The 13,722-nt window shown below is 42.8% G+C and overlaps 1 protein-coding gene across 1 annotated transcript in view; it reads right to left on the minus strand.

The window, feature by feature from the left end:
* LOC116523069 (integrin alpha-X-like) overlaps window positions 1-11,398 on the minus strand; it is a 57,461-nt gene extending 46,063 nt beyond the window's left edge. Inside the window, exons 1-3 of the mRNA XM_032238248.1 lie at window positions 11,301-11,398; window positions 1,924-2,044; window positions 1,700-1,794 (exon numbers count right to left, since the gene is read on the minus strand). Of these exons, the coding sequence (XP_032094139.1) occupies window positions 1,700-1,794; window positions 1,924-2,044; window positions 11,301-11,364 (280 nt within the window). The 5' untranslated portion in view covers window positions 11,365-11,398. The remainder of the gene's footprint in view (window positions 1-1,699; window positions 1,795-1,923; window positions 2,045-11,300) is intronic.
* Window positions 11,399-13,722: the final 2,324 nt, after the last annotated feature.

Here is a 13,722-nt window from a genome sequence, read left to right on the forward strand (position 1 = left end):
TTCAAACACATTCTGCAACTTTGCTTGGCTAAGAGATTTTGGAAGGGATGCACTGAACAGAAGCAAGGACCATCCCCACCTGTGCACTGCTGTGCATTACTGTCAGAAATTGCTCAAATCAAATGTTAATGACTAACAATGTACTTTTAAAAATGATTTTACTATTATATTTCTAATCTGTCCAACAATTGGCATTCTGCAAGTGATATAAAATAAAAACAGGGAAGAATCATAACAATCATTGTCTCCTACTTTCTATGAGACCATTTAGGCTTTCATAGTTTTTGAAATTTATTCTCACCATAAGATTATATTTCAATAATTCCCTGTCTTCAGAGGAGACTAAGAAAATTAGACTTGGAGCCCTAAGAAAACAGTTGGTCCTCCACTTGCAACAGTTCACTTAGTGACCATTTAAAGTTACAATGGCACTGAAAATAGTGAGTTACGACCACACTGAGCCGTGGCTGGTGCAGTGGTTAGAATGCAGTACTGAAGGCCATTTCTGCTGATCACTGGCTGCTTGCAGTTTGGCAATTCGAATCTCACCAGGCTCAAGGTTGACTCATCCTTCCATCCTTCCAAGGTGTGTAAAATGAGGACCCAGATTGTTGGGGGCAAGAGGCTGACTCTGCAAACCACTTAGAGAGGGCTGTGAAGCACTGTGAAGTGGTATATAAGACTAAGTGCGTTGCTATTGTTCACACGGATGACCATTGCAGCATCCCAATGGTCACATGATTTACATACAGATGCTTGACAACTGACTCATATTTATGACAGTTTAGAAGTGAATCATTTTGTGACCTTCTGACAAGCAAAATCAATGGGGAACCCAGATTCATTTAACAACCATGTTACTAATTTAACAATGGCAGTGATTAACAAATATGGAGAGAAAAGTTATAAAATGGGACAAATTCACTTAACAATTTTTTCGCATAACAACATACACTTTGGGCTCAATTGAGATCATAAATTGCCCGTAATCTCATAAAATATAAACCCTTAGATTACAGTTGGACTGGATTCTAAACTATAATAATTCATTACTTTTCTTAATCATGGTTTCTTGACAAATCACTATTAATTAGGCTCACAGACCTGCTAATCTACCAAAATATCCAAAACTAAAATAGTTGGTTCATGTAACATGCTAACAAAAATCAAACTATATTACATCTTAGTGATCTATATTTCATTTATTAAATTTATAGGCCGCCCAATCCCGGAGAACTCCGGGCGGCTTACAACGAAAGAAGAAAAAAGAAAAGCAAAATAAGTAAAAAAAATAGTTTAAAATTCACAACACACATACGTTCTAATCGGGGCTGGACCTTAACACTAAGGTCAACAGCCCGAGGCCTGCCGGAACAGCCAGGTTTTAACGGCTTTCCTGAAGGCCATGAGAGTAGGTAATGTCCGGACCTCTGGGGGTAGCTGATTCCACAGGGTCGGAGTAGCCACAGAGAAGGCTCTCCTCCGGGGGCCCGCCAGCCGACACTGTCCGGCTGACGGTATCCGAAGGAGGCCCACCCTGTGGAATCTTATTGGCCGTTGGGAGGTGTAACCAATTAACATGTAAAACTAGTTTAAGCTTTCAATGCCAGTGTACTTTAAGAAACTCTCTTTTTGTAAAATAAAATGTAAGAAAATCCATATGTGGGAGAGTCACAAATGCGTTTCAGCTTGCACTTACTTTTGAGTACAATTGGTTGACACCTCTGTGTATCGTATGAGCATTGGAAAAGAGAACCTGTCCGATTGCCTGCGAGGGGAGCACTCACTACCAACCTGAAGGGATGTTAAATAATATTTTAGAATTAATATTTAAATATTATTTAGAATGTATAGTTGAGACACGCAGATCACTTCAAGAAAAACCGAGATCCATGTTCTTAACATAATCAGCTGTGCGCTCACCAGGAATTGCCATTGGATTTTGTCTGAATGACACGATAGCCGAACTGGTCAGTTTTCTCCCCAAGGAAAATCACAGAAGTCTGAAAATCGATGAGATTGAAAGCTGAAAAGCACGGAAGGCCTGCAACAGAGGAAGGCAGCACAGAATCAATCAGCACAGAAGCACATCTGTGTTTTTCTTCCTCAAATGATGACACTAATGGAGGTAGGACACTGAATTATTTATATACAGATGAATAATTCAGTGTACAGCCACAACAGAACAAAACAGAACAGAACAGAATTCTTTATTGGCCAAGTTTGATTGGACACACAAGGAATTTGTCTTTGGTGCATAAGCTCTCCTTGTACATAAAAGGACAAGATACACTAGTCAAGAATCCTAAGGTACAACACTTAATGATAGTCTTAGGGTACAAATAAGCAATCAGGAAACAATATCAATATCAATATAAATCATAATGATACAAGCAACAAAGTTACAGCACTGCAGTCATAAGTGGGAGGGGATGGGTGATAGGAACGATGAGGAGACTAATAGTAATAGTAATGCAGGCTTAGTGGATGGTTTGACAATGATGAGGGAATTATTTGTTTAGCAGAGTGATCATCGCAGTTGTTAAATTCACAACACAGTTCTTAAGTGAATCTGGCTTCCCCATTGACTTTGTTTGTCAGAAGGTCGCAAAAGGGGATCACGTGACCCCAAGACACTACAACCGTCATAAATATGGGTCAATTGCCATGTGTCGGAGTTCCGATCATGTAATCATGAAGATGCTGCAATGGTCATAAGTGTGAAAAAAATAGTCATAAGTCCTTTTTTTCATTTTAACATCGGACAGTCATTAAGTGAAATGTTGTAAGTCAAGGACTACCTATACCAGAAAGCTGTAGTACAGGTAACAGGTAGTCCTCCTCAACTTACAACAACTAGTTTAGTGAGTGTTTAAAGTTTCAACGGCACTGAAAAAGCATGACTTATGACAGGTGTTCACACTTATAACTGTTGCAGCATCCCCATGGTCACTTGATCCAAATTTGGACACTAGGCAACTGGCATCTATTTATGAGGGTTGCAGTGTCCCGGGGTTACGTGATCCCCTTTTGCGACCTTCTGACAAGCAACATCAATGGGGAAACCAGATTCACTTAACTTACCTAACAACTGCAATGATTCGCTTAACAACTCTGGCAAGAAAGGTAGAAAAATGGAGCAAAACTCGCTTAACAACTGTCTCGCTTAGAAACATAAATTTCAGGTTCAACTGTGGTCATAAGTTGAGGACTACCTGTATATCCTTGAGGGGGGGAAACATTACCTATTTTGTCCCAAAGGGGCTCTTTCAAGAGGCAACTGGACTTTCTTTGAAGATGTTTCGCTTCTCATCCAAGAAGCTTCTTCAGCAATACCAGAATGTTCAGTTGCATCTTCAAAAAAACGCCTTTGGGACAACCATGACCTGGATGGCTGAGAATCTCCACAGACAATTACTTACTCTTTATTGGTCACTGAATGCTAACCTCTTTTGCTCTACTGAACGCAGCATCAGCTGCTCCTCTGACTCAAATCTGTGGCCACACCGGAGAGCTAATCAGCCTGGTAAAAACCCAAAAACCAGAACAAGGAGTTGCCAAACAAAGGAAATAAACTTTACTCTAACTCTGTAAGTTATAAAACTCATGGATTATGAAAGGGTAATTCACTGAGGTTGAATAATAATTATTTCCTTCCTTTGGCAACTTCACTGCAATGAGACTTTGTGATTTGAGGTCATGGTGATGAGGTCACTAGCATTTTGAGTGTCTCAGAAGTTGAAAATATAAATATCAAGGCGACATAGCTATAGGTGATTTGTAAATTAAGGGGCAGCTTACTTATTGTGTCTGCTTGTGGGTCTCCAATATGAATTTGGCCATTGTAACAATATTCAACTAAGTAGACTTCACACTGATCAAGTCTTACTCTCTTGACCAGGGGGTTGGAATAGAAAACTTCCCTACTAGCCCTATGAGTGTATGACTGTATGACTCAGATAACTATTGTACATTGGCATATTCTGGAGCAGAATTAGGCAATCTGGTGCCCATCAGGGCTTCTATACTATGGTCATTGATGGCATCCTGCTGGTTTAACAACCAGTTTGGTGATCGTATGCTCCCCGCGTGCGCACTTCACGTGCACCTGTGCCTGATGAGCACTCTGCATGCATGTGCAGTTTTAACAAAACTTACCTTCCGTGTTACTTCTTGGCAGTTCCAGATCCCGGTGCAACCGGTATGGTGCAATGGGGCCCGGCATCCCCCACATGCATGCACGCATCACGCGCATGCAACCTTACCTCCACAACGCTCCAGCTGCTCGGTGAAGCATTGCACAGGCGCCATGCGCTTTGTGCACATACAGGGAAGCGCCAAAAAGCTCAAATACAGGTAAGGAGCTCGGGTGGGCAGGTGGGCCCTCCGGAGCATCGTACCGGAACGGTACCCGGTGCTCCAGGCAGGCACCGGTACGCCTGTACTGGGGTGTACCACCTGCAACCCACCACTGCTTCTTGGGGAACAACACAGCTGAGGTGTGGCAATCTGCTCTGCCGCGCAAATCAGCTGAGAGGATAAAGGTAAATAAAGCACAGGGGCTGGTGGGCAGGCCCACCTGATTGTCGGAGCAAACCAGTTCGCTCCCCAGCTGATTATCGGAGTCACTGGTTCACCTGAACCGATCCCAAACCAGCTGAAATCCACCCCTGAGTATAGTTCTTATAAGCCACATTACGGCTAATAGTCAATGAGGAATTGTGAATGTACTACAAGCTATCAGGAACATATTGGGCCACAGTCTTCCATTATGTGAGTTATAACAGCAGTTCCCAATGTCTGCGGTTTGAAGGCCTGGCTGAGGGCAAGGGTAGGTTCTGGCTGCTGCTACTGCCAGTTCACTCAGGGATGCCCCCCACGTGCATGCATGGTACTTTAAAAAATGCTTCTGCACATGCGCAGAAGCAAAAAATAAGATGGCAGCGCCCATGGTGCCGCAGAGAAAACCCGTTGGGGGCATGGCAGGCCGAGTTACTATCTTTAAACTTTCGTTTAATTGTTGTGAGAAGAAGACAAACTTGACTTTCAATTAACCAATAGTTCCCTTAGTGTCCAATTTTAAAGTCTTATTTAAAAAATAAAATAAAAATTCCCACAGAAAGATCATCGAGAAGTGCCACTTAGGGTACAATGATGGTAAGTATTCATGTTCTCCATAGTAGTTGAAGGTATCATATGATACCACACCCAATAAAATGAATCACATACTTTGAACATATCTCCAAAGAAACTCATAGCTCTCTCTGGCTGCATTAAAATAAAAAGCTTTCACTTTTTTTTCCATTTCAATTTCATTTCACTTTTTTTTTAAACCACAAAATGCACTTTGTTTTGATACACATATGAAGATAGAGGACAGTGGCTGTATTTGAAACATCTTCCTGCCCCAGATTCCTTCAGAATCGATAAATCACATATTTTTCTTTTCCATAAATCTGTATTTCTTCTACAGCTACCCTATAGACAGATAATTTGATTCCAGTTTTTTTTAAGCCCGTACCTCTGCATATTTCACCACAAAATCATCAGAACAATATGTTAGAGGGAAGAAGTTCATTGTTATAAATAATTCTTTCGGTTTCTTTATGACAGTTCTTTCTACAAAAAAAACAATAACACAACCACAGGGCTGCCTTAGAAATGAACTCCCTGTCTCCATGCTATCTACATCTCTGTGATTTTTCTTGAGCAAGATACCCTCAGTGCCCACTGGTGAAACATCTTGTGTAAGAAAGCCCCTAACTGAAGCCGATGACAGGTACAGTTAGCACAACCAGCATGTCATCTCATGAAAAGGGCAAATGAACTTGCTGTTCCGCTTTGCCTGGATAATACGGTCAGCAAGAACAGGAAGGAACCAGAGAAACAGTTAATAAGAGTGGCAAGCTCTTATGAAGGTCTAGAGCAGAGGTGTCAAACTCAATTTCATTGAGGGCCACACCAGGGTTGTGTTTGACCTCAGGGGGACAAATAGGCATAGCTGGGGTGGGCATGGCCAGCTTGATGTCACTCGTGCCAGGGGACACCTGTGGTGGCCCCGGCGGGGTTGGGGGGATCCTCCTGCAGCCCTCTCCTCTGTTTTTGCTGGCAGAGGCACCACGGGCTAGTCCTTCACTATTTCCGCAGACCAGATCTAAGCACCCCATGGGTTGGATCCAGCCCACGGGCCTTAAGTTTGACACCCCTGGTCTAGAGGCTTTGATGAAGGAGAACAATGCAAGAAGTTGTGTCAGGCTCCAAAACGCAAAAAAGACATGCTGAGTTACCAGCAATTCCCTTTATTGTTCGTCTCTTATGGACAGAAATCTTACCAAACTAAAGCAAACGATTAGCGTCAAGTAAGAGTTCTGCCCATAAAGATATACTCTGAGAACCTCTGGGGAAGAATTGCCTTCCTCACAACCAAACTACCTAAACTTTGCTGTCTCTCAGTCCTCTGGAATGCAGCCCCTTCCTTCTCGGAATCCAGACTGCCCGGTTGCTGGGTGGGCATGGCTATCGTGAGCGTGGCTTAGTCAGCCTCCTGCACCATGGCAGGGGGGAGTTTGTTCCCTCCCCGGGCTCCGGAGGCTTTCTTTGAGCCTCCAGGAGGGCAAAAATGGCCTCCCCAGGCTTTGGAGGCCAGAAATTGGCCTGCTTCTGGCTTTCTGGAACTTCAGGGATGCCCGTTTTTCGCCTTCCTGCGTCGACCTGGCATCCCAAAAGGCCTGCATGGAGACTTCTGGGGTGGGTGGGGCCAGCCAGAGGTGGGATTTGTGGGTTTGCCGAACTGGGAAAATCCTTAGCTAGTTTAGTTTAGTTTAAAGTTTATTTATATGCCGCCCTTTTCCCTGGGGGGACTCAGGGCAGCTCACAACTTAAAAGGGGGGGGGGGAGACAAACTTTTGACATATAAAACAATACATAATTAAAAACACAACATTCATACTATTCGGGCGGGTTGTAGTCTTAACCCCAGGCCTGACGGGATAGCCAAGTTCTAAGGGCTTTGCGGAAGGTCTGGAGGGTGGTGAGGGTACGAATTTCCACGGGGAGATTGTTCCACATGGTCGGAGCTGCCACCGAGAAGGCTCTCCTCCGCGTAGTTGCCAGTCGACATTGACCGGCAGATGGAACTCGGAGGAGGCCTAGAGGAGCTATGGAACTCGATGGAACTCGGAGGAGGCCTAGAGGAGGAGCTAGAGGATTGCCTGAACCCATGCGAGCCCGTAGCAGCCCACCCATAGGTTATTCCATGTAGGACTTTATAGGAAATAACCAGCACCTTGATTCACACCCAGACTGGCAACCACTGCAATGTGTAGAGCAGTGTTTCTCAACCTTGGCAACTTGAAGATGTCCGGACTTCAACTCCCAGAATTCCCCAGCCAGCGAATGCTGGCTGGGGAATTCTGGGAGTTGAAGTCCGGACATCTTCAAGTTGCCAAGGTTGAGAAACACTGGTGTAGAGCAAGGGTGGTACATGTTCATATTGACCATCACCACTAAACGCACAGCTGCGGTCTGGACTGATTGAAGCTTCTGAGTGGTTGCCAAGGGCAATGTCCTATGAACAGTCATTGCAGTAGTCAAGCCTTGAGGTGACTAGGGAATGAGTGACTGTCCAAAGAGTCTCCTAGTCCAAAAAGAGTGGGACTGGTGCATCCGATGGAGCTGAACAAAGTGCTCTTGGCTGTGCTGAGGTTATCTTCAGATGATATGCTACTTTTGAGTGAGGAAGTGCTACCATATCTAAGAGTATGGTTGGAAAGTTCTTGGGTCCCTAAAACCCACATTCAGATCCAACTACAGGTCACTTTCCTGGATGCCTTAACAATCCAAGAACTAATAGAGCAGGCAACTTTTTCCTCAGGTGTCACCAATCCAAACCTCTCCCAAATCACATAACAAGGCTGAGCCCCAGGCATTTCAGCCCAAATATTCTTTACAGAGGCCCTGTAGATGTACTTGCCTGATCCTCCTCATCAGGGCTGGGACATCCATGGCTATCAATGGATACAATTAGGGAAATCGGTGGCAGCAATTCCAAGCATGACCTTAAGCCCAATCCAACCAGAAGACTTCATATCCCATTATCTCCAGAGAACTTCTAAAAGCCTTGTAGGGTAACAACTTTGCTAAGTATAGAAAATACTAGATGTGTGGGGGTGGGGCAGAGATTAAGGTCCTACAAGATTATACAACCTGTCCCTAAAATACAGAGCAATCGTGTTTAAGTGATCTATGATGGGGCCCGTGTATTTTGGTGTTCACTTGTGAATAGCTGTGTGGCATGGGGTAAATTTGCCTGTGTGGCCTAAGTTCTCTCAAGGTTGATGTTTGAGCTCTTCATCAGGTAACAAACATGATGCCTTTAGCTGCTCTTTGCCAGAGTGGGGTGGAATGTAGTCTGGATTCCCAGGAGGAAATGGCTGCATTTCAGAGCAGAGGTGGGTTCCTACCGGTTTGGACTGGTTCAGCCAAGCAGGTAGTAACTTGGCTGGCCATGCCCCTAAACTGATTCTATCAGTGGCACCATAGGCACCACCATCTTGGGTTTTTTTACTTCTACGCATGCGCAGAAGCATTTTTTTTTCACTAATGTGCATGCCCCCGAAGCGCGAGCCCTCCGAAGCACACCCCTGAGCGGACTGGCAGTAACAGAAGCCGGAACCCACCTCTGTTTCAGAGGATCAAGAGACAGCAAAATTTAGATAGTTTGGTTGGGAGGAAGGCAGTTCTTCCCCAGAGGGTCTCAGAGTATATCTTTCTTGACACTAATTAATTGTTTGCTTTAATTTGGTAAGATTTCTGTCCATAAGTGAGGAAGAATAAAGGGGATTGCTTTGGGGTAACTCAGCATGCCTTTTTTTTTACATTTTGGAGCCTGATACAACTTCTTGCATTGCTATCCTTGATCAAAACTTCTAGACCAAGGGTGTCAAACTTAAGGCCCGTGGGCTGGATCCGACCCATGGGGTGCTTAGATCTGGTCCGCGGGGCTGTCCTGGAAATAGTGAACCACCAGCCCACAGTGTCTCTGCCAGAAAAATACAGGAGGGCTGCAGGAGGATCCCCCCAACCCCACCCGGGCCACCACAGGTGTCCCCTGGTACGAGTGACATCAAGCTGGCCATGCCCACCCCGGGTATGCCTATCTGGCCCCCTGAGGTCAAACACAACCCTGGTGTGGCCCTCAATGAAATTGAGTTTGACACCTCTGCTCTAGACCTTCATAAGAGCTTGCCACTCTTATTAACTGTTTCTCTGGTTCTTTCCTGTTCTTGCTGACCATATTATCCAGGCAGTCAAAGAGGAACAGCGAGTTCATTTGCCTTTTTCATGAGATGACATGCTGGTTGTCCTAACTGCACCTGTCATCTGCTTCAGTTTGGGGTTTTGTTACACAAGATGTGTCACCAGTGGGCACCAAGGGCATCTTGCTCTAGAAAAATCACAGAGATGTAGATAGCACGTAGATAGCTGTTCATTTCTAAGGCAGCCCTGTGGTTGTTATTGTTTTTTGAAAGAACTGTTGTGGGCAGTAAAGAAAGTGAAAGAATCATTTACAATAATGAACTCCTTAGTTTGGAATTCAGAGAAGTAATAAAAAATGGCTTAGAATAAAATATCAATCAACAGAAATTTAAAAAAAAAACAGTTGTAAAATATGCAGAATAAAATCCGATAGAGAGAAAAAGTGAATGCAAATGACATTGGGTTAAGAATAGAATTTACTACAGAAAAGGAAGCCTAAGCACTTTGAATTATGCAAGGCACTAGAAGCATCTTATTTTGAAACATCGAATCTGAAATGGCTGTTTCTGATACAATATGGGCTGTTCCCAAGTATTTCAAAAATGTCTCTCTCTGTAAATTATTGTTTCAAATTCAAAATATCGCCAGAATGTTCAATACAGCAGTTTTGATCTCAAAATGGGAATTTTCATGCTCAAAACGATTTGAAATTATGTGTTTTACATACCCTTCCTGGGAAATTATTGTATTTAAAAGCTGGTCCTATCTTTTTTCTTCTATTTGGCCTGGTGTTACAAGTTCCTAGCAGTTGTCTAGGATTAGTTTAAGATACTTAGAGGGCTCAACATTCATCAGACCTCCTTAAATTAGAATTCATTAGGATGAAATACTGTGTCCCTTTTCAAGCATATAACTTGAAATGCAATTTGTTATTTTTTGGGGGGAGGAATTGCATTACAAATATAAAATGCAACTTTAATCAAACCTACTGTTGGTTTAAGTTGGCCTGAGGTTGTAAGGCTGTTTCCTTCTGCTATGGTTCAAAACTGGTTTTTACTGCTTCTTGTGAATATAATACACATTAAAGTGAAATCAATGACAAAACTACCTGCAATATATAATGACTAAATTAAACTTGGTTAATTTCACAGGCCACTGCTGGAGAATTATACAGGAAATCTGAAAACATCTAGTTGAAAGGTACAATATAAATTGATGGCATTATTAGACTATATCTTTCATGTTCTGAAATGGATAACATGACATTTTATAAAGTCTTGGAATGTTTCTTATGTTGTACTGCCTCAGGCAGTGATTTTTGCATAATCCCATAGAAAAAAGTTAACGAAGCTTAAAAGCAATCCCCTATTTTAATAACTGTCTTGAAAATTCCTTAGGCAGAAAACAAAACAGGTTATCAGTGAAAATTAATCCCGTACCTGGGGCCAGTAAGCACCCAGTTCTTTTAGTACTGATTTCTACATTAGGTATTGAATAAATAAGCGTTTTATAAAAACTGCTTAGATTGGATGAGTAAGAAGCACGCCTTCAAACATGAGTGAATTTAACAAACATGGGCACACCATTCTCTTCCCATCTGGTTTGCGTGACACAGTCTGTGAGCATTTAACCTACTTTACAGAAGGGCTAAGTCGAAGCGATATTTAGCGATCCTCTCAAAATTGTTTTGCCAGCGCAACACTTAAGAAAGGCTTCTGTGCTAATATTAACTTTTCTTTTTTTCAAAATACCAACAGGTGGAATTAATTCAAAAGCATTTAGGCTCCCCATTTTGTGGGGATACCCAACCCTTGCAACACAACCTTTAGTTTGGATGCAAATTATCATTTCTTCCCCAGCCAATTCCTCTCATTCCAGATGAAAGATATTAATCCAGTTCTATAAAGAAATAAGAATTCCTCCCCATCCCCAAGGTGGAAAATACGCTGAAATTTATGAAAGGCAAGATAAACCTGATACTTTTCAGGCCACCTGTTGCCTTGTTCCTGAGCCACTCAACACAACGGAGATCTGCTACCTACCATAGGCAAGACAAAGAAGGATCACGGCTTGGTAGAAGAGCTTCACTTCGATGATAGGACCCATGGTGTTGCTTCAACGATCTGGAGCTTCTTGCCAGGCTCCACTCTGCATCTGACTTCCTTTTCTTCATGCACCAATATATATTTCCTCCCAACACTTAGTTCCTCCACTTTTGCTCCTTTGTGTAATGTCTATCTACACAAGTATTGCTAAACCACTTCCTGTGGTATATTGTGCACTAGGGTGATTATATGGTCCCTTTCTCCTCCTGACCAGTGTACGCTTAATGTGGTAGGCCGGCAATGGCAGACATATGACATATGTATCGCAGGTCATTTTGGGTGATGTGGCAGGTTTCCAGACCCTTTGGCAGTCACTCAAGAGTGTCCTGCTCTTGTGGCCACTGAGGTCTCCAAAAATTGTGTGAGCATCCCTGTGTAGCTTTTGGAGTTTCCAGAGGCACCAGGAGAGCAGGAGTTTCTCATGCGACTTTCAGAGTCCAGAGAGGAGGTCTTGAGAGGTCTCCTTTGTCCATGCTTTGTGTGTGTGTGAGATAAAGCAGCAGAGTCAAGAAAGGCATTTTCTAAATCTTTTGACACATCAAGCCCCAAAGTTTTGCCATCATTGCTGTAGGCGAACCCAGTGGGCAAAACTTTTGACAGGCAATGCTGTGGTTTCACTTCCATAACTTCATCCTAGGAAAACGTTGCTCGATGAAGAAAAATTGACAGGGAATTCTGTCAATGCCTCTTAGTCAATATTGCCAACTGGACTGCGACTACAACTGAGCTGAGATTTCCATTGCTGAACAAGACAGTTGAGTTTTGCTTCATTTTACCATCTTTCTTGCCACAGTTGTTAAGTGAATCATTGGAGTTGTTAAGCAAATCTGACTTCCCCATTGACTTTGCTTGTCAGGTCACAAAAGGTGATCACGTGGCCCCAGGACATTGTTAACTGCCATAAATATGTCAGTTGCAAGTGAATTTTGAATCAAGTGACCGGATGCCGCACTGGTTGCAAGTGTGAAAAATGGTCAAGTTACTTTTTTTCAGTGCTGTTGTAACTTCAAACAGTCACTAGACGAAGTCAAAGGCTACCTGTATCCTAAAGATGGATATTGGCAGGCAAGCTTTCTAGAGATGGGGTTGCTCAAAGTTGCTGTTAAAAAAATAAGGCTAGATAGATTTACAGGGATGTCAAACTGGCGGTCCGCAGGTAGATGCACCACACACAGGCCACGCCCACCTCAGCTCCACAAAGGGGAGGGGAACATCCCAAAATGTCACGTGACGGTAACATGATGCCGTGAGTTTGACACCCGTGAGCTAGAATTTCAGTCTGGGTCACTGAATCAGGTCAATTTCAATTCTGTCCACAAAAGGGCCACATTTACTCTGTTGCAAAATAATCAGCTGAAGGAATCGCACATATGACATCTGCTTCCTGGCAGGGACAATAAAATTCACAGGAAACAAAAAGCTCATCTTCCAAGAATGAAGCTATAAATTAATAACCAATCACAACCTCCACAGAAATTCTATGAAGATACCATGAGATAGGTTTCATCCCTACAAGATGGTGGGGAGGAAGGGTAAGCGCCACCAGAACCATCTCTAAAATTGAGGTTCCTATCCCCTTCCCGATCCGTTCTTTTTCTAAAATAAAAATAACATAAAGCTCACATATCTATCTCTGGCTTGCTTCATTGGACACAGCAAAGGATCGATTGCTCAAATAATTTACCACAGTTTCCTTCCTGTGCCAAGTTGGCTCACGTTGAATTTCAGGAAATCAGGATTTCAAGATGGTTATCAAACATGTCCATTAGACTGCCTGCCACTTGTTTTAATCATTAATCTATTCTTTAATTTGAAAGAGACATTCTGCCTCTTCAGCAGATCTTTTGATATGATACAAGAAGTCATATTGAAGCTCTTTTGAACTTGCAAAGAATCCCTTAAGGCAGGGGCAAATCACTATGGTCCCTTTAAAAATCTGTGGACTTCAACTCTTAGAATTCCTGCTGTCTCAGGAATTTTGGGAGTTGAAGTCCATAGATTATAAAAAGCCTTAGTCATCCACCTCTGTCTTAAGGGAGTAATAATGTGGCATCTATTTATTTGATCGTAACTATCTTGCTACAACAGCATTTTCTATCTCAGTTGCCATAAACTTGCCGAGTTCCACCCAGAGAACTATTTAGATCAATGTTCCCAAATCTGAAATTTTATTTTTAAGGGATCTTTTGAAAAGATAATTTCCTTTCTATAAATCTAAGGACACAGCTGCCACTTATGTGGCAAGATAACTAACTATTTGGCTTTGGACTAAGCAAGACTGAGTGGAAAATACGTTGACTTTATTTTAGGAATTAGGTTAGTCATCTATGCTTTTTTGTGCTTTTAAATCTGTGTATTA

The sequence above is a fragment of the Thamnophis elegans genome, chromosome Z (assembly GCF_009769535.1).
Source record: "Thamnophis elegans isolate rThaEle1 chromosome Z, rThaEle1.pri, whole genome shotgun sequence".
In the NCBI taxonomy this organism is placed as follows: Eukaryota; Metazoa; Chordata; class Lepidosauria; order Squamata; family Colubridae; genus Thamnophis; species Thamnophis elegans.